Source organism: Capronia coronata, assembly GCF_000585585.1.
Source record: "Capronia coronata CBS 617.96 chromosome Unknown acBCG-supercont1.8, whole genome shotgun sequence".
NCBI lineage: Eukaryota > Fungi > Ascomycota > Eurotiomycetes > Chaetothyriales > Herpotrichiellaceae > Capronia > Capronia coronata.
The window spans coordinates 1,288,181-1,309,371 of record NW_006912900.1 but is presented as its reverse complement, the minus strand read 5'-3'; the positions used below and the strand labels follow the sequence as shown (position 1 = coordinate 1,309,371).

The 21,191-nt window shown below is 52.3% G+C and overlaps 9 protein-coding genes across 9 annotated transcripts; 2 read left to right on the top strand and 7 right to left on the bottom strand.

The window, feature by feature from the left end:
- Positions 1–2,410: 2,410 nt before the first annotated feature.
- On the bottom strand, positions 2,411–3,934 carry A1O1_08719 (fumarate hydratase, mitochondrial; the record flags this gene model as incomplete). Its single annotated transcript, XM_007729577.1, has 3 exons — positions 2,411–2,597; positions 2,658–3,675; positions 3,733–3,934. 3 exons carry the CDS (start codon positions 3,932–3,934, stop codon positions 2,411–2,413), a joined length of 1,407 nt encoding a protein of 468 aa, XP_007727767.1.
- A 706-nt stretch (positions 3,935–4,640) lies between these two features.
- On the bottom strand, positions 4,641–5,844 carry A1O1_08718 (uncharacterized protein; the record flags this gene model as incomplete). Its single annotated transcript, XM_007729576.1, has 2 exons — positions 4,641–4,828; positions 4,884–5,844. The coding sequence occupies 2 exons, from the start codon at positions 5,842–5,844 to the stop codon at positions 4,641–4,643; spliced, it is 1,149 nt and encodes a 382-aa protein (XP_007727766.1).
- Positions 5,845–6,958: 1,114 nt separating this feature from the next.
- A1O1_08717 (uncharacterized protein) lies at positions 6,959–7,378 on the bottom strand (the record flags this gene model as incomplete). The annotated part of the gene is made up of 1 exon (XM_007729575.1): positions 6,959–7,378. One exon carries the CDS (start codon positions 7,376–7,378, stop codon positions 6,959–6,961), a length of 420 nt encoding a protein of 139 aa, XP_007727765.1.
- A 1,754-nt stretch (positions 7,379–9,132) lies between these two features.
- Positions 9,133–9,417, top strand: A1O1_08716 (uncharacterized protein; the record flags this gene model as incomplete). The annotated part of the gene is made up of 1 exon (XM_007729574.1): positions 9,133–9,417. The coding sequence occupies one exon, from the start codon at positions 9,133–9,135 to the stop codon at positions 9,415–9,417; it is 285 nt and encodes a 94-aa protein (XP_007727764.1).
- A 692-nt stretch (positions 9,418–10,109) lies between these two features.
- Positions 10,110–12,000, bottom strand: A1O1_08715 (uncharacterized protein; the record flags this gene model as incomplete). Its single annotated transcript, XM_007729573.1, has 3 exons — positions 10,110–11,410; positions 11,460–11,754; positions 11,821–12,000. The coding sequence occupies 3 exons, from the start codon at positions 11,998–12,000 to the stop codon at positions 10,110–10,112; spliced, it is 1,776 nt and encodes a 591-aa protein (XP_007727763.1).
- A 2,460-nt stretch (positions 12,001–14,460) lies between these two features.
- On the bottom strand, positions 14,461–15,553 carry A1O1_08714 (uncharacterized protein; the record flags this gene model as incomplete). Its single annotated transcript, XM_007729572.1, has 2 exons — positions 14,461–14,913; positions 15,029–15,553. The coding sequence occupies 2 exons, from the start codon at positions 15,551–15,553 to the stop codon at positions 14,461–14,463; spliced, it is 978 nt and encodes a 325-aa protein (XP_007727762.1).
- Positions 15,554–16,383: 830 nt separating this feature from the next.
- On the bottom strand, positions 16,384–16,727 carry A1O1_08713 (small subunit ribosomal protein S30e; the record flags this gene model as incomplete). The annotated part of the gene is made up of 3 exons (XM_007729571.1): positions 16,384–16,407; positions 16,465–16,569; positions 16,668–16,727. 3 exons carry the CDS (start codon positions 16,725–16,727, stop codon positions 16,384–16,386), a joined length of 189 nt encoding a protein of 62 aa, XP_007727761.1.
- Positions 16,728–17,239: 512 nt separating this feature from the next.
- Positions 17,240–19,023, bottom strand: A1O1_08712 (ubiquitin thiolesterase; the record flags this gene model as incomplete). The annotated part of the gene is made up of 2 exons (XM_007729570.1): positions 17,240–18,960; positions 19,008–19,023. The coding sequence occupies 2 exons, from the start codon at positions 19,021–19,023 to the stop codon at positions 17,240–17,242; spliced, it is 1,737 nt and encodes a 578-aa protein (XP_007727760.1).
- A 710-nt stretch (positions 19,024–19,733) lies between these two features.
- A1O1_08711 (actin-like protein 2/3 complex subunit 4) lies at positions 19,734–20,463 on the top strand (the record flags this gene model as incomplete). The annotated part of the gene is made up of 5 exons (XM_007729569.1): positions 19,734–19,736; positions 19,811–20,137; positions 20,186–20,311; positions 20,363–20,407; positions 20,455–20,463. 5 exons carry the CDS (start codon positions 19,734–19,736, stop codon positions 20,461–20,463), a joined length of 510 nt encoding a protein of 169 aa, XP_007727759.1.
- Positions 20,464–21,191: the final 728 nt, after the last annotated feature.

Genomic DNA, 21,191 nt, shown 5'->3' with positions numbered 1-21,191 from the left:
CCTGCGCGTGTCCTGCCATGCCCACCTCCACTTCCGCCTTGGTCATACTCAGCTCAGACACAGACATAGACATGACTTGCGCCGAGTTCAAATTTCAGAGTTCCTCGAGCGTTCAATCTCCAAGACCTGAATTCCCAGGACTCACCTGCATACCTTTCTCGGTCTTCGCCATATCTGCCAACGAGCCCGTCCCCACCAGACCGGACGAGACAGCATGGGCGACTGACTGACGGACGGACGGACGGACGGACGGATGGGTAGGTGGGCAGGTGGGCAGGTGGGTAGACTTGACCGGGCATCACCTTGAAGAGGGGACCTCCTCTTACCTGGTCTACCACCACCACCACCACCAGACGATCGCGACCCAAACACAACAACAATAATGATGGGCATCTGACGTCTGGCATCTAGCGTCTGGCGTCTGGCGTCTGGCATCGGGCCGGGAACCTGGTCACCACCTACCTCACCTACCTGGGTTGAGTAAGTGTTCCGTGCGGACGGGTAACCAGTAGTAGAGTCAAATAATTGAGACGAGTACGTATCAGAGATCCCTGGTGTGTTATACCCAAGGTAAGGCAGGGAGAACAGTCGATTGACCTCCAGTCAGGACTTGGGCGTCCACCATCCACCATCCACCATCCACCATCCACCACTACCCACTATCCAGCTCTCTTCCCCCACTGCAATGCACTGCACTGCACTGCATGTCAGAATGGTTGCAAACGTCAGAACAAGAAATGTTAGTCTGTACGTACATACCTGGTACATGTACGTATGTAGTAAGGTAAGGTAGGTAGGTAGACTTCAAGTTCGTTGGAAAGACCCGCCTTGGCCTGGCCTGCCATGCCATGCAGTACTACTAGTACCTACCTACGTAGTACCCTTGTCTGCCTGCAGTGGCCCACCCTATCCGTATCTTCTTGTCTCTGATTCTCACTCTCTTCTCTTCTCTTCTCTTCTCTTCTCTTCTCTTCTCTTCTCTTCTTTTCTCCTCTCCTCTCCTCTCCTCGTCTAACGCCCAAAACACACACCAACTCCGAAAAAGCGAGTTTTTAGACTCGCGAGAAAAGAAAAGAGAAAAGACAAAAAAAGTGGCTCTCGCTGGCTGCGTCCGTCGGGTCATGAACTCTGGATCGAAAAACATTAAATTATGGATAACAAGACCGACTCAAGGCCACTATCGGTAGGAATTCATGCGGGTTTCCCTTCACTTCTCTTCTACGCAGTGTTTCTGGGCTGCTGCCACAGTTCGGCCTTGGGTTCCGCCTCGCACGACAACGCCTTCATGTTGAAGACCACAAGGTTTTGGTGGGGATGCTGGGATGCTGGGATGCTGGGATGCCAGACTGCAAGGTAGAGGTGGATTGGATGGTTGAGGAGCGAATCTACCACATTGACATAAACAAGACGGTGACTCGTCGGGAACGTGGCCCGGAAAAGGGAAGAGGAGGGAGAAAAAAGAAAAAGTCAAAAAAAAATTTTTGGATATGCTTCAAAAATCGTGGATGGGAGTCGGCGTCGGGAGTGTGAATTGGAGTAGAAGCAGGAATTGGGGGAAGAATGATTGATAGTAGGTATGTAGTATGTATATTTATATAGTAATAGTAAATACATGATGCATAAGGTATGCGAGAAGGCAAGAGTCGGTCGGGTTCTGGTCTGGTCTGGTACGAGTATACCCGGGTAGTAAGGTACCTTAGGTAGTAGAGAGAGAGACATACATACAGAGAGAGTCTCTCCTGCTTGGGCAACATGTTGAGAAACTCTTGTTCATGTTCCAATTGTTCCGCACGCAGAATCCGGAGCCCGAGGCCCGGTGAAGAAATACTCTTGATGGATCGTGTCAATGCATGATATGAATCTGGAACGTGTATCCGTTACACGAACATATAGGTGGGTAGTTTTGTACGTATAGACAGTCTGTGGGTGAGTTGGCCATCTTGTAACGAACCTCACGCTTTGTTTGGAAGGAAGGCATCCTACACCGAAACAGAGGACAGATCCCATCCCGTGCGGCCACTCACTGCACGTACATACTAGTAGGCCAGAATCATGAGTGCCATTGAAAGGGATAGGAAACCGGGAGTAACATTGTAGGACCTTCAAGTTAGCAATTGCGATGGGTCAGGGGAGAACAATCAAGATCTTTGTAAGACAATGGGCGGAGTTCGTAGTTGGTTGCAGGCCAACTGGAGATTGCTTCTTCAATATGGTATTCTTTCAGTATTGATATTGATTTCGCAGATGTCTGCAAAACATATACAAATCTGCTCGGTTCCAAACGCAGACTCGTTTTGATAGCTGTACAAGGAGGAATGATCTAGGACTCCAACAGATCTTCTCATTCAGGGTTCTCACATCTGAGCCAGCAAGGTTGCCGATTGAGCGTACGCCGTAGCAGATTCTACCTCTATTTCTTCTCCTTCGGGGCCAACATGAGTTCCGGTCGGACATACTTGTCAAAGTCCTCCTCCGAAAGAGCCTTGAGCTCCATGGCCGATTGCTTCAAGGTCAGGCCCTTCTTGTGGGCATTCTTCGCAACCTTGGAAGCCATGTCGTAACCGATGACGGGGTTCAGACAGGTGACCAGCATCAAACTAATATCACGTTAGCATTCCTTTTGCTACCAAGAGCGCCTGATTCTGGGAAGGACGTACCTTTCATGCAACAGTGTACCAATTCTCTTCTCATCAGCCTTCAGGCCCAGAACCAAATGCTCCACGAAACTGTCCATGGCATCTGACAGGATTCTGCTGCTGTGTAGCAGGTTCCGGATCAAAAGAGGCTTGAAGACGTTCAGTTCAAACTGTCCGTTCATCCCACCGATAGTGGCGGCAGTGTGGTTACCCATGACCTGGGCGGAAACCATGGTCAGGGCCTCGCATTGGGTCGGGTTGACCTTTCCAGGCATGATACTACTGCCCGGCTCGTTCTCGGGCAGGATCAACTCTCCCAAGCCGCAACGTGGTCCCGAGCCCAAATATCTGATATCTTGCGCAATCTTGAAAAGGCTGCAGGCAAGAGTGTTCAGGGCTCCCGAGGCCTCGACAATACTGTCGTGAGCAGCCAACACCTCGAACTTGTTGGGTGCAGTGATGAACTCGATGCCGGTCAACTTGCTGACTTCTTCGGCGACACCTTCGGCAAAGCCCTTGTATGTGTTCAGGCCGGTGCCGACGGCGGTACCACCTTGAGCCAGCTGTCGCAGGTGAGGGAGAGTCGCGTTGATGCGCTCCAGATTCCGATCGAGCTGTGCAACATATCCGCTGAATTCTTGCCCGAGCGTCAGTGGCGTGGCATCCTGCAAATGAGTCCTGCCGATCTTGATGATGTGCTCGAATTCTTCGACCTTCTTCTGCAGGGCATCTCGCAACTTGGTCAGAGCTGGGATCAATCTCTCCTCGAAATCAAGGACGGCAGCAATGTGCATGACGGTGGGGAAGGAATCGTTGGAACTGGCCGACATGTTGACATGGTCGTTGGGATGCACGGGTTTCTTGCTGCCCATTTGACCTCCCAGAATTTCGATCGCTCGGTTGGAAATGACCTCGTTTGCATTCATGTTGGACTGCGTGCCGGAGCCGGTCTGCCAGACAACAAGAGGAAAGTGGTCGATCAGCTTGAGGGCCGCCACTTCGGCAGCAGCCTGCTTGATAGCTTCCCCGATCTTGGGATCTGTGCTTGTGGTTTAGTATATGCCTTTATTCCTGACTGCTGTACACATGAGCATACCAAGGCCATATCGCATGTTGACTTCAGCGGCCGCTCCCTTGAGAATACCAAAAGCCCGCACCACTTGAGGCGGCATCCGATCTTGAGGCTGATTGATCTTGAAGTTGGTCAACGACCGTTGTGTCTGCGCACCCCAGTATTTGTCCGACTCGACCTCGATAGGCCCGAAAGCGTCCGTCTCTGTTCTGGTAGATGCGGCCATCTTTGCGGTGCTGCTGAAGGCTCGTGACACGGTCGCGGACGCTCGGTAGCTGCTGCTAAGGTTGCTTCGGGCGACTTGGGAAAGGGAAGAAGAGTAGAATCGCTGCGAGGAAGTTCTCAGAAGCTGGACCGAGCTGTTACTCCGCACTGCTTTGAAGGCATGTGACGAAGAGAGCTTTGCGGAGGATGAAGGCTTGACTGCTACAGTAACCCGCCCCAACATGGTGTCGTGTCGACCGGTTAGTCGGATCTACTAGTAGGACAGCAAGGTAGTCAGACTGAACTGAATATGCGACGGGGAGCTTGGAGGACTATAAAAGACGGAGCAACACCGGGAAGAAACGATCGGTCAAAACGTCCCCAGGGCCGCAGCCGACAGTCGGAACGCGCGCTCCTAAAGATTCCAGAAGGATCGGAAAATCCCGCGACATTCATTAGACGTCATTCTTCCCCAGACAGCAAAAGAACAATACTAGGATAGGATATGAGGGCATTGGACATTGTCAAGCAACACAATATCGCTTTTGAGGACGTGTACTGTCCGAATATTACAATTAGATACGAGATGTATACCAAATTCTTCCACGCTCCCTTTCACCGCAAGTGGACCGCCAATCCGGCAGGCCCTGCATAAGACCGGGTATCTATAAAATCGCAGCAAAACACCATACTGGTAGGGTATATGTCAACGTGTGAAGATGAATGTATCAAGCAGTTCCGTCGACCGTCTTGACCGCCTGGCCGATCATGAAATCCTTGGCCTTGGCCATCTTCACGAGGAAGCTGGGCAGTTTGTGGCCAAATGCAATGCCGACACCCTGCTGCGAACCAATAGGGACAAACTGCATGTCTTTGGTGATCTTCTTGTAGATGTTCTTGGTGCGAGGGCCAGGAGCTGATGACTCGTTAGTGAGGTGTCCACCCTTCGAAAACGACAGAAGTCAACTTACCTTGTCCTTGCAGATCCAGCTTCATGGACTCCAGAAGCGCTGGTTTGGCAAACTTGATGTCCAGCACAGAGCCGTCAGAGTAGCTGGCGACTGAGCCGATGCAGTACACGCCGGTAACGCCGGGCACATCCAGACGAAGAGTGGCGGGGTCTGTCTTGACGCGTTGCTTGTCGTCCAACCACTCCTGAGGGACGAATTTGGTATTTGGTCTGTCGCCCGTGGCCTCGATGTAGACGTCCACGGTCTTGGTCTCTCCGTTGCTCAGCTTCAACACTTCCTTGCCATCTTGTCTGCTGTGCTCCACAACCCGGAGGTTGTTGTTGACGACCTTGACGCCCAGCTTCTCAAGTCGAGCCTGCGCATCCTTGCCGACCTTCTTGTTCTGGAGCCTGGAGAGGAGACTGGTGGTGCCTGACAACAGGGTGATGTCCTTCTTCTTCCCGTAGACCTCGCCCAACTCGCCCGCGGTCTCGACACCGGCGGCCCCTCCGCCAGCAATCAGGATGGACTTTGCGCTCGGCAGTCGCGCGTGGATGTCACTGAGGGCGGCTTTCAGGGGCTCGGAACCGTCTGTGACGGCCCAGATGGCAGAAGCGAAATTGGTGCCCGAAGCGATGACGAGAGAGTCGTAGTGGATGGAAGCAGAAGTGCTGGTGTGGACAGTCTTGCTTGACGGGTCGATCGAGGTGACATAGGCCTTGATGAACTCGTACTGCTTAGGACTGTAGTTCTTGAAGTGAGGTGCGATTGGGATGAGAGCCTTGTCCAAGGGCAGGGAGTCGGGGTTGGCAATGACTCTCGGGGCGCCGATCTTCCAGAAGAACTCGTCATTGGGAGCAATCTGGACCACTTTGTAGGCCTGCTTGTTTCCTAGGGTAGGCAAGACCTGCTTCAGGAGACCCTGGGCGACTCCGAGGCCGCCAAAGGAGGCGCCGATGATGACGATCTGGTGAACAGACATTGTGCAAGAGGCTTATGGAAAGTGTACGGCAACAAGGGAGGAATAAAGACGAGAACGACTGTATTGGAAAAGGACAACGCGACGGGGGTCACCGTGATAAATACCCTCCGGCCGGAGTAGCGCAGACAGGGGGATGCTAGATGGTGGAACGGTTTGAACCAGGTGGTTAGGGGCTGTTTCGTGTCGAGGGCGGCGCTCAGGCCTGGGCTGAATATAAAATATCGAGACCCACGGGCCCTATGCTGACAATTTCGAGAGTAATCCAAAAACTACTAGGTACCTAAGGTATCAGTCCGCATCTGAACAGCGTCTCTGACCGCGGCTCAGGTTCAGGCTTAGGCCCATCAGAGGAGAAAATGTCCATATTACCAAGGGCCAAGGATTGCAATCTCGCAGAAATCATACGCGGCTTGGACGCGCGACCGAGGCGGCTGGATTTTCCTGCAGTTCCATTGGCCGCTTGGTCCGCGTCTAGCCCAAAGCGGATGCAATGATAGCTGTGGCGCACGTGACCGAGGCTGCCACTTGGTCAGCTGATCACCGGATCAGGATTTCTCGGCCGAGAAATCTTTGCTCAGTCGTTGCGCTTACTAAACAGCGGAGCGGAATTTCCGCTGACTGCGACGTGAATGTGACTGTCTGCGTTTCTCGGCCGACAAGCATTGCCAATCATGAGTGAGTGCCTCATGCGTTGGTAAGAGATTGACTTGTGGGACCGAGCCCGAGTTCTAGATCAAACAATGTTTTCACCCCTGGGCCCCGCCTCTCTTTTCGCGACAAGGTTGAACGGCCCCAGGGCAAGCACCTGAAAAATCAGATCTCTCTATGAGGATCGGAGCCTGGGGCACCCCTCGCTAGCGACGCGGCTACACACCACGTAGAAGTGCCTGGGTCGAATTTTGTTGGCCTAGAGTACTGAATTTAATCAACAAGCACAATGAAGATGAAGATGAAGATGAAGAGCATGCTCATTTAAAGCTAACAACAATCTGGGTATCTCATGCAAGTAGACATTAGCATATTGTTAACGCGTCGGCTTCCTTGCTTATCGTCATTCCATATTCGCACAAACGCCCGCCTGCCAACATTGAACAGAATCAGTCAGACGGTCCTTTCAAGGATGAGGGAACCAGCTAAGGTGCTTGCGCCAGCCGTGAAGGCCCTTGTCGTCCGTTCTGTTCTCGGCCTCTGCTTCGTGTGGAGGAGTATCGACCTCGTCGCCATGTCTCGGCTGTTCGACCGGAACTGGCATTGAGCTGGTTGCTTCCACTCCGGCTCCGGCTCCGGCTCCGGCTTCAACGGTGTGCTCCGACTCTGGGGCAGTGACGGAATTGTTTCTTGACTCGAGAGCCTCGGAGACCTCGCTATGGCGGCGGGTAGCTTTGCTTTCTGATCGCCCCCGTGCCAGATGCTTGCGGTAGAACTCTGAGTGTTTGATGAGCCATGGTTCGAGCCAGGCTTCGGCAGCATGTGGATTGGTTTTGCTGGCGCCAGCGGGTTGGTCCATGGCCATGCCGTTGAATCCCTCTGCCATTGTGAATGTTTTTCTTGTGAAGATTGTTGACTGGGTTTGTGATTTAGTGCTGCTTGGTAGCTTTGTGTATGGTAGATGTGTGTGGATGTTTGTTGTGCTTGGACTCTGGTATGCCGGCGAACCTTGAGGCGAAGGGTGCGCCCATACTTATGTTCTCATCCAGATGCGCAGCAGGCACGAGACCGCCACAGTGGGAAAACACCTCGATGACGTTGATAGATCTCTCTCTGCGTATAATGTGTACAAACACGGTATATGGCTCAACCTATTATCAATAGAAAGCAGGAGACCCTGTAATCCGAAATCCGCAGCAGGGGTCAGGTAAGTGCAAGAACACACCAGACTACCTACCGCGGACGTTTCGAAAGGCTGACCAGGGGGTCTGAGGCAAGGCTGCGGCTGTAGGAGGCAGGATGATTCGCTCATACACAAGCAATTGCCAGTTGGTCCATGATTTACCGGAAATGTTCGGAAAGCATGTCTGTAGGGTGAGTCAATGTCGGCGCTCAGCCTCTTCGTCTTATGTGAGAGAGGAAAATGCCGCAACCTCCAGAGTCCTCTGTAAACGCGCATACTGTGGTATGATTGGGCTTATGCTGACACCTCTGCGTCGGCCATTGTTGATTTCTGCCTGCGAATACGAAACTTGTTGAAAATCAAAGATTGAATTGAGATGACCTTGCCCGGGGAGAGTCTCACCACCAACCTTGTACATGTCGGGGCTCAAGCGTCAGCGAGACGTTTTACATTGCAGCCTGCGCCGAGGTGGCTGATGCTTCGGGCGTGGTGTGATGAGAGCAGTGAATCTGAATAATCTCTCAAACGTGACCAGCGCAAAGCGAAGTGATGCGTAGCACACACAATACTGCATTATGTAAGGCTGCGACGGGGAGACATCTATCTGATGATGAAAGGGAATTGCGAGATTTTGAAGGATCTGGAAATCCAAATACCGTCGACGTCATATCCCGTGATACTTTACACTATTCCAATTTCGGACAATCCAAGTCTTTTTCCTTCATTCTCGAAAACTGCCTTTGAATGAATGCTCAATCAAGCTGGAACTACGCACACGTCGGCGGCCATCTTCTCGGCTCGGCTTGTTGGTGTTTTGGATATCTCTTGTACTCTATTCATGTGATCTTTTTCTAGAACGCAACCCTTTTGGTCGTCACGAACGTGGTCGACACCAATTCAGAAGACCGTCGACTCCCTTCTATCAATCTTTTTATCTATTACTTGGTGCACCTCAGATGCCAGAAAATGAAGGTGTTCCCGAAGGAGACCAACCTCTCTTGAGGACGGCAGGCCTCGTGCTTGTCATGAACACGGCGAAAGGTGGGTCGACCGTCCGCACTTCGCCCATTGCAAGGCCGCCATTGAATTTCTGCTGTTTGTGATTACGGCTCGCATGTGACTTGCATAGCCACCCGGGTCAGACGAGATTCAAGCATACCCTGACAAGCATGATCCCTTCGAATTTTAGGACGAGGAGTATTCGCGACACAGGACATTCCCCGAGGGACCGTCGTCGAAGTTAGCCCCGTGCTGATCTTTAGTGAGGATGAGGTCGAGAAACACACTCAACATACCCGTCTCCAACACTACACCTAGTAAGGCACCCTGGACCCGTTGGACATGTCATAACTCCGCCACGGCCGGCAGGCATAGTTCATTGCTTGTCAGTTCTCTGATGCTTACAACACACGTTTTTCTCGCTTCATAGCTACTGGCCTTCTGAGTCGGGTCGCAGTATGACCCAAGCCCTCGCGCTGGGTCTGGGGTCCATGTTCAATCACTCCCTCCTCGGACAGAATGTGGGCTGGAAACGCAACACCGAGACCGATGTCATCGTGTACACTGCGCTGCGGGACATCAAAGCCGGCGAGGAACTGTGCATCTCTTACGGCAGTGCAAGACTGTGGTTCCACGACGCTGATGCTCAAGTCGACACTGAGTGGGGAGATGATGACAACGACACGGGCGGAGAGACTTTGGCAGAGCTGGAACTGAGTGGCTTGGGAAAGATGGATCTATAGGGATGGAGGGGTGTGAAGAGGAGGACCCTTAAGCTGGCTGACTGGATTTGGCTGACCAGCAAGAACCCAGCCACCTGCCGAAACGACTACATCAGCTATACACGCAAGCCACCCCCGATCACTTTCTTTGCACAGCTTTCCGTATCCACATTCGAGTATTGAACAAGACAGGGTCCCTCCCGTTCAGAGAAATCGGTGATGCAACAATACAAGTGGATGATTCTCCAACTACAAGGAGTGAAGCTGTGCACTTATGTTTTCTCCCGGATTTGAGCCACCGAACCGACCGCACGCGAGTCTTCCCTGATTGTGCTCCCAGTACAACGAGAGTACCTTCCATGCTACAAGAAACAGCCGTCTCGCCATCGTTGCGATGATCACACGGGTCATACGGCGCTTCGAGTACTAGTTCTGCTCCATCCCCTTGGTGCCTTACTTTCATCCCCAGTCCAGAATGCCGCAAGCTTCCAGCGGCTGTGGCAAAAGTTTTGAAGCAAATGGAATTCGTATTTACAATGCTTGAGTCAAGCTCATTGACAGTTGGCTGTATCCAATACGTCGTACTGTCATAGTCCGCAAGACTCCAACTGTACCACTCCAGCTCCCGGTGAATTGATAGGACGACCTGAGTTGAAGCCAGGCTCCAGCTGTGCGCCTTTCAAACACCAAAATCTCGCGGTCGGTCCACCTGTCTAGTGCATAACCACAGCGACGTGGTCATCCATATACTTGTCGATGTTTCCCAGAAACACGCTAGCCAAAATACTGACTGAACCAAAAGCGATGCTGGTCAGGTACACATACTTATAACTCTCGGCATAAGCAGTTTGACCGGCAATGACCACCATTTCATAGGCAGTCTCGTTGCCGCCGATTCCAGGGATGGTCTTGAGGAGCGGCAACAAACTCCCTGCCGTGTACTCAATGGCCTCGGTGATGTAGGTGACATTGGTGATGCCTAGCTCCAATGCCATGGTTCCTCCGATGTATTTTGTGGCGTTAGGAACGAACTTGTTGAGGAAGACATTATAGTATACGGTATAACCGATGCAGCCACCAATGACTCGAATGGACAGGGTGAGGGCGGCCACCGTTGCAATGATGTCGTCTGGGCAAATAATGGTGGTCATGATGGAGGCAGGGACGACAATGCCACCAATACCGAGGCCTCCGAGAACCAGGAGGCCCCAGAGTGTATCCAGATTATCTCGACGGCCGACTGCGAGCGCGCCACAGCCTGCTGTCATGAGAACTGAGGAAATGATCATCAACTCACGGTTGTGACCGCGGAAGACCGACAACAACCACAGGACGATGCATGCTCCAGCAAGGATACTGAAACCGATGGGTATGCCTCGAAGACCCACGCCAACTGGGTCATGCCCGTAGACGTTGAAAGCCTGGGTGGGCCAGAACATGATGACCGAGAAGAAATTGGCGCCAGAGATGGCCGTAATGATTAAGGTAAGCGTGAGAATCCTTGCTTCCTGCCTCATTCGCGATGGAAACATGGGAAATGTGGCGAACTTGATTTCCCAAAATGGAAACGCGATGAAGAGCAAGAAGCCGCCGATGATGAGAGGCGCGAGCACATGGGCGGTATGCCATGGGTACTGATATCCTCCCCATTGCAAGCCGGCCAAGAAGAGGATCATGCCGGAGATGGACAGGGCACCGCCGACAAAGTCGATTTCACCGATTATTTCCTTCCGAGTGAGCCCTCGAGAGTTTGGTCGAGGAGGCGGGAAGTAGAAAGCCAGGGTGCCGACAAACCCTACACAAGCCCAGAGTCCGCAAAGAAGAGTGCAATACCGCCATCCAGCATGGCTGGCAATCAGTTGAGCCCAGAGAACGGATGGACAGAAAGGAATAATGGTGAAGACGAGGATCGCAACATATTTTCCTCGTTTGCGAGTTGGGGCAAGCTCAGCAGTGACAGCCAGGGATGTGAGCTCGCAGATACCAGCGCCGACTCCAGAAAAGGTCATACCGACTACCAGGAATCAGTAACTGCCTGAGATTGGGATCAAGGATACCCTTACCGATAAAGACCTCCATGGACTTTGCGGTGCCGCAGATTATCATGGCTACGACAAGCAACGCAGAACCTCCCAAAGCGACCCATCGTCTCCCAATGAGATCGGATATCGAGCCAACAAAGGGACACATGGCCGCCAAAGCCAGCAGGTAAGCCAGGACAAACCAAATCCAGCGATCGACACCACCTATATCGGCATAGATGTATGGTGGTATTCCGCCGAGAATATAAACTGGAATCTGGGAACCAGTCCAGAGAAAAGCCATGGCCACCAGACTCAGAGCTCTTGGAACGGTCATCTACCGAAGTATCGATCAGCTTTCTACGCCAGCGAGCACGTTGCAGTCGCGGAAGGGGAAACCCACAGGAGGCTCATGGTCGTGATCCTCATCATCGCCATATGTCCGCAGACCGTCTTTCTCATAATAGCCAGGATGGCCTGGGACCCTTTCATTGGTGTTGATTTGCTCGATGTGAGCAGGAACTTCCTTATCGACGATAGGTGAAGCCGGCATGTCGCTGGAACTATTGTCGTTGGCAGTCATGCTGGGCTATGGTGAGGCAGTAAGGGGAACGGAAACTTTGGACCCGGGGTGAGTGTCACAGAGCCGCCGACCTCTTACAACGGCTAGAGAATTCGGACCGAACGCGCACTTTGGAAAGAAAAGCAGAAAGAAAAAAAAAGAGAAGAGAAAAGAGTGACTACAGAGGAAGAGGGAGGTACTTCATGTAGCCCAGCGGATAGAGATGGGCGTGGAGATGGTCATGTTCAGAGAGCGTGGATTGAGCCGACCAAAACGTCCCGACTCCTCATATCTGGGGATCTGCCAACCTTGCTGCTGCCGGGAGACTAAATGCTTGACTTTTGCCTCAAGATGGTTAGGAAGCGATCGTTGGAGAACCTGTGGTGGCCACACTGTCGTGCAGGGACAGGGGTCGAAGGGAGCCGGGGGTGGAGGTCATGTTGTTTTGCAACCGACTAGGTGACGGGCAGAGTTACCGGCGAGGGAGGGTGGAACAAACAACCTGGTCAAAGACTAGAGAAGGTTCTCGATCGAGAGAGGGCAGGACTTCAGGGTGTAGTCGTTGGCCAAAGAGTCAGAACAGTGTGGGAGTGAATGGAGCATCGAGATGTTGATGGTACAGCATCAGAAATGCGGCGCAGGAAGAGGAAGCAAAAGGCAGAACGAGTTGATGCATTGGCACATACACGCAGCGAGCAGAAGTCAAGGTACCGGTAGTATAGAGGTAGGTGTCTACTACTACTACGTACTACCTGCAGTGATATACACGCGAACAACCCCTCTTCGGCACTTTCATCAATTTTTGTGCCTTTCGCACCCATCCTAGTAGTATAGTTGAGAACGGCAATGTCTCATCAATCATGGTCACTTACTATTGTCTGTCTGCACCTGTTACACGTCCGCTAATCGACTGTCACCTCCGCCATTGCTAGTTGCTTCAGGCTTTCAGTTCTCAACACCTGGAACAGTCCATGAAAGCAGTAGTAGAGACGGCGATCGATATCCAAGCCGGGTCGAAGCATGGAGCCAACAGCGAGTCATTCCACAGCAAGCAGCGTACGACGAGCCTCACCTACTAGTGGGAGCAAATTCGAGACCTTAGGGTCTGTTGCTCTCTTGTGGAGTTCGAGATACGAGGCCATGCGACTGGGGTTAACTGGGGACTTCATGTATGTGCGCGGGATGCCCGCCCATTCACCTCACTTCTCCGCATTCTATCAGCCATGCCCCCCGGTCTCGAGTCACTGATATGCTGGAGGCTTGTTCACACCCCTCGCACGTCTCGTATCTGGTCTGGCAAATGCTTCGCGATCCCGTCACTGACACCCACTGTCTATAACCGAGACAGCCAGGTACCGAGGCATCTGATAACCTCCTACGTTCCTCTTCTCTTTTCCTACAACGCCGCCTGCGAGGCGAGATGCAGTCGGAGGGTTATGTACAGAAGGGAATGGGCAAGGAGCCAGCAGGACACAGAGCACATGGTTGACTCGCCTTATCCCATGCTGTCTGCTGCCCATCTGTGCACAACCGCCGGAATAGCCTCCGCTATGGTTAGACGAGCTTGGAGAGTTGAGCCACCACTCTGAACACGCGGTGGACTTGCTTCCGTTCACATTACAAACACCCCTGAGGTGCCAGGTCTTGTCTTGCGAGATCGCCCCACCAAAGGTCCAGATCACTGCGTTCAGATTCAAAAAAGTGATTGCCGGACGGATGTGAGGACATGGCTCGTTACCGCAGGTGGAAACAGTCCCGACTTCAAACTCCCACAATCGTATTGTCATCGGTTCCGAAAGCGTCTCGCAATGGCTGGCAGCCAAACGTGCTTGGGCGTACGCTATCCTCGGCACATTTCATGCAAGGTCGACATCCATCTTCTTGATCCCGCAGCTCTACCGACCACCCTTGAGCATTTTCCTCTGCCGACTAATCATTCATTGCATTTGTCTCCGAGGTATTCAATTTGTTGATATGATTGCCAGGGGCCTTTGATGCCACCGATGTTCGAAGGGCCCAGTCCACATGTGCCTCCCCGCGTGTCGAGCTCTTCATGAGAGACATAGTTTGCACCTGAGACCAGTCGACTCGACCTCAAAGAAGTTACCTTCCACCGTGCCATAGGAGTGGCGCCAGGACATAGAGAGGCTAGCAAATGGCCTGCTTCCTTCCCTAGCTTATGCTGGCCACCGCTCTGTTCAATTCATAGTTGAGTTCTCACTGACTCGCACATCCCCAAATAGTCGGTTTGCGGAGTTGTTTCGTCTGCCAATGAAAGCCACTTTGGCGGAAGCACACAAAATCGCATACTAGATGCAGCGTGAGCTCAACTTCACTCACAAATGTACTGACAGTAGTACTCACCTCGTTTTGTGCATTTTGAGTGTTGCAGAGCATGCCTGCATTTCCGATGCGCGTCTTCGTAGGTGCTGCCAGATGGTCTTTTGATGTGGAGGGTTTATCGTGGAACAACAGGCGAGGTCACTCATCCACGGATTGTTCACTCTCTTCCAGAAGTCGACGTTCCTCTTCGAATCTAGCCTCGATTTCTGCCATTCGATCGTCGCTCACATCTTGGATCATTCTGACTTGAGCCGTTGCCAGGGCATGGATGAGTTCCTGAGGCCTCCTGCCTACGAGCTCAATAGAAGTCCGGTCGACTATTCCGGATTCACTTGGCTCTGGCCTTATACGGGGCGGAGATTCCAGATGGACGAGCATGGCAGTCATCTGCAAATGGAAGACTTCAGGCATGAGCTGCAGTTCCAATTGTGCCGGAGGAACGAGAACAGCATAGATATCTCCCGGCCGCATCGGCCTCTTGAAATCAACGGAAATGAACTGAGAGTGCTGACTTCCGTAATGTTTGTAGAGACTCTCGACCTGGTGATTGATGCCTTCTTGCAAGAGAGTTGTGATCACACCGCCATGAATCTGCGACAAGAACGAAAAGTCAGCCTCCTCAGAACCAAAGAATACACTCTCCATTGCAATAACGGTGATAGAGCCAGGCCCAGCTGCCCAAACCCGAGGTCTGCAGCGTACTCACCACGTCGGGCCAGCCTTCAATGCCAAACCCCAGAAAGAACACCATCATGCTGAAATCCAGTGTCGGGTGCTTAAACAGTTTCATCGTGACCCCCCGTGTTCCCGTGAGCTTCTGCGCCACCAGATGCTGCCCTTTACCAGGCCCGTGGAGCTTGCCCGTATAGTAATTTTCCTCGACCCAGCCCTCGTCCCGCAGCGCCTCGACTAGCGGATGGCTTTCCAACGTGTCCACGATCTCGGCCGACAGCTCTTCGTCTTCGGGCGATCCAGGCTCAAACGGCGGCTGTAGGTATTCCCAGGTGATCAAGGCCGTGCCTGCTGCTACGCCGACCACGCTGAACAGCGTCGCCCACATCACAGATCGCGTTGCTCGCCGTAAAAGTGATGGGCCGGGAGATGGGATCGCCGTCGATGGAGGTGGAGGCTGTGGTGGAAACTGAGGAGGTATGTATTGAGGATGAGAACCTCCTGTGTATGGTTTATATGGCAGCGGCGTCGTGGGAGTGGTGAGGTCGGGCGTCGGCATCTGTCCTGGCGTTTGGAAGTATTCCTTGTGAGGACCATTGAAGTTGTGTTGTTGTGCGCGGTGAGCCCAGAGCGGCAGGACTCTTGGTGTGCGCCGGGCATGATGCCACAATACAGGCCGGAGCGCCTGCATCAGAAGAGCGACCGCGGCTTATCTGGTGGGAGAACTGCTGGCACACTGGCAGCCTGGGGAAGTTGGTTGCCGTTTTGCAGAATCAGGTAGTAGTAGTAACAGAGCTACTAGTAGACAAGGCTGCGGGATTGGAGGCGCAAGTCACAGTCGTTTCAGCCTTGGCGGGCGACATAACTTGCAGACACAACTTGAAGCGTTAATTCCTAGGTACGACAAGAACCAAAGACTACACAGGGGACAAGCTTTTCATAGCGAGGCAGTTTTATGCACACGCTACGCAGACGACAACCAGCATTCCTCGGTCCACAACATTGTAGGTCAGAGAAGGGGGTGTGAGAAGCTCATCGGTGAGAAGCATCAAGCCCAAAACCGACTGATAGAACTCAACATGAGGACACAAGAAACACAGCTTTGGTGTATGGATTTGACATTTTCTCGATGTAACATCCAGAACGCCCTTTTCCGATCATCATAGCAGATCCCGTCTTCAAGCGTTGTGCCATCCCGGCTTTGCTCTGGGGAATCTAGACCCGAATTGAAAGCATCATATGACAATGTATCCTGCGAGGCAATGGTCATGATCTTAACATGCCACCTGCAACCTCCGCGTTCCATAGGAGGATTTGCATTCCATCGTCCACCTCGAAACCATGGAATGTACATCGTCGATCAACCGCCAAATCACTCGAGAGAATATTTTAGGTTGTCGGGTTGGGGTTCATCTGCGTGAAATCCGTCAGCATACGTACGAAGTTTTCCATCGGTTCGACGAAGTGTACCTTTCTCTTGCCACCGGTCAACGTCACGTTGACAAAACGTCTGGTGTATTGAAGTCTCTTCTTTGCGCGTCCCTTGGGGGTCTTCTTCTTTTCTTGTTTCTCGACCTGCAGAAGGAGAACGTCAGTCTCGGACTCGCGTGGCCAAATTATCGATGAAACCGCTGGTCGTTTGAGGGCTGCGGCGTCAGGGCATGCTAGCTCACCTTGGGGGTCTGCGACTTGACTTTGCCGGCACGGGCGAGGGAACCGTGGACTTTTCCCATGATGGCGACTCGGGTTGATACTCGATGAAGCTGATGGGTTGGCGATGCAGGATAGTTGTTGTTCGTTGAAGATGGCGAGAGAGTTGGTCGCTGGTCGAACCTTCCAAGTCGAGTTTGAATAATGCAGTTGCCGTGTGGGCGACGCCAAGCCATCGGGCCAAGGCAGCCATGTCACGTGACTCTCAGTGACTTTCAACGTCAGCTCAGCCTCTAGTATGTGGCTGATCGCAGCAGGTACACTGTATTGTGACTTGTACTTCTGCAATTGTTGATCCTCGTGGAATACTGTGACGGATCGCTCATGTTCAATCATATTTCCGAGCACTATGCTCGGAGGGCTTGGATCAGAGCCGCTCGAAAAGAGTTAAGTCCGTCATCCTGGCGGTGGCCTCGCGGCCGACCGTCTATGTCTACCTAGGGTGGTATCTATGCTTTTCCAGGAGCGACGCAACCTCGTCCCAAGGTTCAATCCACGCCTCAGGTCGAGAAAGGTGTTTTAGTAGCGGGCAAGACTAATCTTCAACCTCATCCTTGCTTGGCAAGTCAATGGCTCGGTAAAGCAGAATGAGAGCCGATGCACTCTCGCCGCCACCTGCGAGAGCCATAATGCGTTCGGAATCAACCTCGCTGACTTTATCGTCGTTGAACCACCACCACTTGCCATCTTCTTCTCTCCGTTTGCCACCCGGCGCTCTGGGATCATCCACAAGCTTACCTTGCTTCTTGACAAAACTTGTATAATGTCCACTGTCCGCACTGGCCCCCTGGTGGGCAATGACCCCTCTCAGCTCATAGAGCCCAGACTTGTTGGCTCCTTCATCCGCTTGGAGTTCGGGGTCGATGAGGGCGAAGAGTTCCTTCTTGGCTTTCTTTATTGACTCCGTGCGTTCAGCCTCATATTCGGCGTCGGTCTTGTAGACATCCATTTCACCTCCCTCGGGTTCCTTTTCTTTACTGCCTTTCTTTTCCTTCTCTCGCTGCAGCTTAGAGATGGGTGCTGCTTCCTTCCCCGCTAGTTCATCATTTTTCCGATCTTCTTCCTGTTTATGTGCCAACTTCTGTCGTTTTCTGGCCCTTTCCACGTCTTGCTCATCCTTGCGGATGTTGCGGACCTTGTCGCGAACCGGGACCAGCTTCTTTCTCAGGTCTTCCGTGCAGAATTCGACAATATCGAGTTCCTCCGGGAAGGTGACTTTCCGTAAGACCTTTGCTTTCTTTTGGACATCTTTCTTCCAGAAAAACCGGACGAAATGCACAGTCAGATATTTGGGGAGTCGAGAGATGCGAGAGGTCTTGGTATACACGGCATCATGGTCAAGAGTAGGAGAACGCTTCTCAATTTTTTCAGTCAAACCAGCCGAAAGTCCGTCCCGAAGATGATTGATGGACGAATCAATGTGGCAGTCGAGCTTTAAAAACGTCTCGTCGGACTCGACAACAGGTTCATTGTCAGCCACCTCCTCTGGCGGAGCGAGCGATGTGTGAAAGGAACCGGCCATGTATCGGTCGATAAAAGCGATCTGCTTCTCCTCATCAGACACCTTGTCAGTGACCTTCAGCTTCTGTCTCAATTGCTGTACGATCTGTGACCAAGCTTCTTCCGCGTCTTGCTGCGCATAGCCATGACCGCTTTTGGCCTTTTGGGCAAACTGGGGATAGGCTGTCCGTAGTGTGTTCAAAAACATGAGTGGCGGGAAGCCTTCTTGAGTTTCGGACATCTGTTTATAGAGATCTCGCAGCTGCGCAACAAGATCATTTGAGGAGCCAATACCACCAAGCCCAAACTGACTGAGGTCCTGTAAGGTTGTAGCCGAAGAGTTCTCGGGTTTGTAGGTCTTCAGGCCGTCCTGCATTTCCGGGATACTGCGTAGCACTTGTAGGGTGGAATTGAGGTAACATGTATTGCCCAGGTTCTGCAGGCCAGCGGGCGTGGCACCTTCTTGCGCCGCAGCCTCTGCTTCGGTCATGTCCTCCACAAACTTTGGTTTCTCTACCGGCTCGACCAGTGCACTCCCTCCAGAAGAGGCGGTGCCGATCATGGTGAAGATCTGGCCCGGTTTCGCCCCCAATTTGAAGAGATCGGTGTCATCTTTTAATTTTCCACCCTTGATCAAAACGGACTGTCGCTCGGGTTCGACGCCCGTCAGAGAGTAGAGCTGGTATTTGAGCATTTCGCCCGTCGCGGTAGGGTCGAGGTCGACATTGTACTTCTTGCCTTGGTGTTTGACAATAACTGGAACTTCTTAGTTCTGGCATTCCCAAAAGCACTGGAGGACTTACTTGGAATGGTAGACATTGTGTCTGAACTCTGCGAGGCGGTTGTGTTGTGAGAAAGATGGGTAAAGCAACGCGGAGGCAATGCTTCGAAATCGCCTTATAAATAGAGGCAACGAAGATCGCCAGGCACGTCAGAAGACGAATACATGCCAAGAGACTTGCCCGTTCTAGAAGAATCGTCACGCTGCCTGGCAGCACTTCAGCCTCGTACTATGACAATACAAGGCTGTACATCCCCTGAACAACCACCACTACATGTACGTACTGCAGTGTGGGAATGTAGTGGAATCAGGCTTGTCAAACTCATACCAACTCACTTCTCTTCACAAGCAAAGGCTTCGTCGGCGCATCAATACCGATTGCTTGTAGGACTCCTGGACCTAAAAGCGGCGACGTCTCACGAGGCTGGCTGCTCTCTCCGAGTTCGAGTTGCGGGCAGCCTGCTGCACTGCACTGCAGTGGATGGAGCGCGCCAAGGATTACCACCGCCAGCCTGAGCTGCGGCGGAGCAGCGCATATACGCGCAAGACGGCGGGCCAGGTCGCTGCAACGTCCCTTCTATACACTCTGCCCCCGTCTCACGCCGACAGCCCGGTATCACACAACGGGAACGTATCAATCCAAGAGCTAGAAGCTGTGCCGGTCCCGCAAAGACTTCTTCGCAAACATTCTGCTTCCATGTCGTGGTAGAGCCTGTTACCGACCCTTGGACCTTTGAGCGCATTGAAAATGGTATGCCTGTCCATTGATTGCCTTGGGTCCGAAGACAATTGCGAGGCAGCTATTGTTACTGACACTCAAATCAGTCACAATCCTTACGTCCATACCTCCAATGCGTCCGTTCTTCTCTCACCGCAGCCCTCTCGCTTTCCAACTTCGCCTCGCAAGTCGCCGAACGACACAACGTGCCTGAAATTGAAGCGGCAAGCGCTCCGGAAGTCCTGCTCAATCCTCTGACGGTAGCTCGCAATGAGAACGAGAAGGTTCTCATAGAGCCCAGCATCAACAGTGTGCGAGTCAGCATACGCATTAAACAGGCGGACGAGATTGAACATATATTAGTACACAAGTTTACCCGGTTTCTCACACAACGTGCCGAGTCCTTCTTCATCCTGAGACGGAAGCCGGTCAAGGTATGACATGTTGGATGTTACTCCCTTGAATTGAACTGATTGGACTAGGGCTACGACATATCATTCCTGATTACCAACACTCATACGGAGGAAATGCTGAAGCATAAACTGGTGGATTTTATCATTCAATTCATGGAGGAGGTTGACAAAGAGATTTCAGAAATGAAGCTATTTGTATGTACTGAAAGACGGAGAATATTGGTCATACACTAACTCTCATATCAGTTGAACGCCAGGGCTCGATTTGTGGCTGAGAGCTTCCTGGTCCCGGTAAGTACCTGGTCCAATTTTCTACGCCCACGACTGATCGCTTGCAGTTTGACTAAGGCGGAGACACTGCTGGCGCAAAGAAACCGACCACTCCCTAACAGGTAATGACTCTTTTTGGCGCAAAATGATGCGGCGACAGAGTCTGATCTTTTTGGCGGGTCCAGCGCAAGGCTGCGGATCTACAGATCACCTCAGGGGTTGGTCCTCTGAACACCATGTGACGACGACCAACGATGGAGGATGATAGAGAAATGGGAGGCGGCAGCACTACTGTTGCACAGGCATTGTGGATGACGGAGCAATACACAAAAGAACAATATCATTATCGAACTGTCATGCTCGCCCCGGTCTTGTCCTCTGATGCTTTATCTTTGCTGTGCCATATCGGCCTATGCCATGCTCCCCGGTTGTCAATTGTCCTCTCAAAGAGTCAACGATGTCCTTGGATTCCGACAGTCTCTTCCAATGCTAGTACAGGATCTGCACGAGGCCTTAGGGTACATGGTTGTAAGATGTGGGTTCCTCCCTGTCTCCTTATATTCACACTGAACAATAGTCCATCCATTACTCCGGGAGGCCCTCCCAGTGTGTGCCCTAAAACTAAGAAGCTCGGTTAGGTTTACCGGATTCAGTCGAAGACGGTCAGTCTGAGGCTGCTCAGTGACATTAGCACATGCTCTAGCCTTTGTCACTGGGTGCAACGCAGAAGTGAGGTGAGATTTGGCCCTGTTCTTGGGTCTACGATGGTGCATTCACTGACCTTCTGAAAGTCTCCACCGGATTT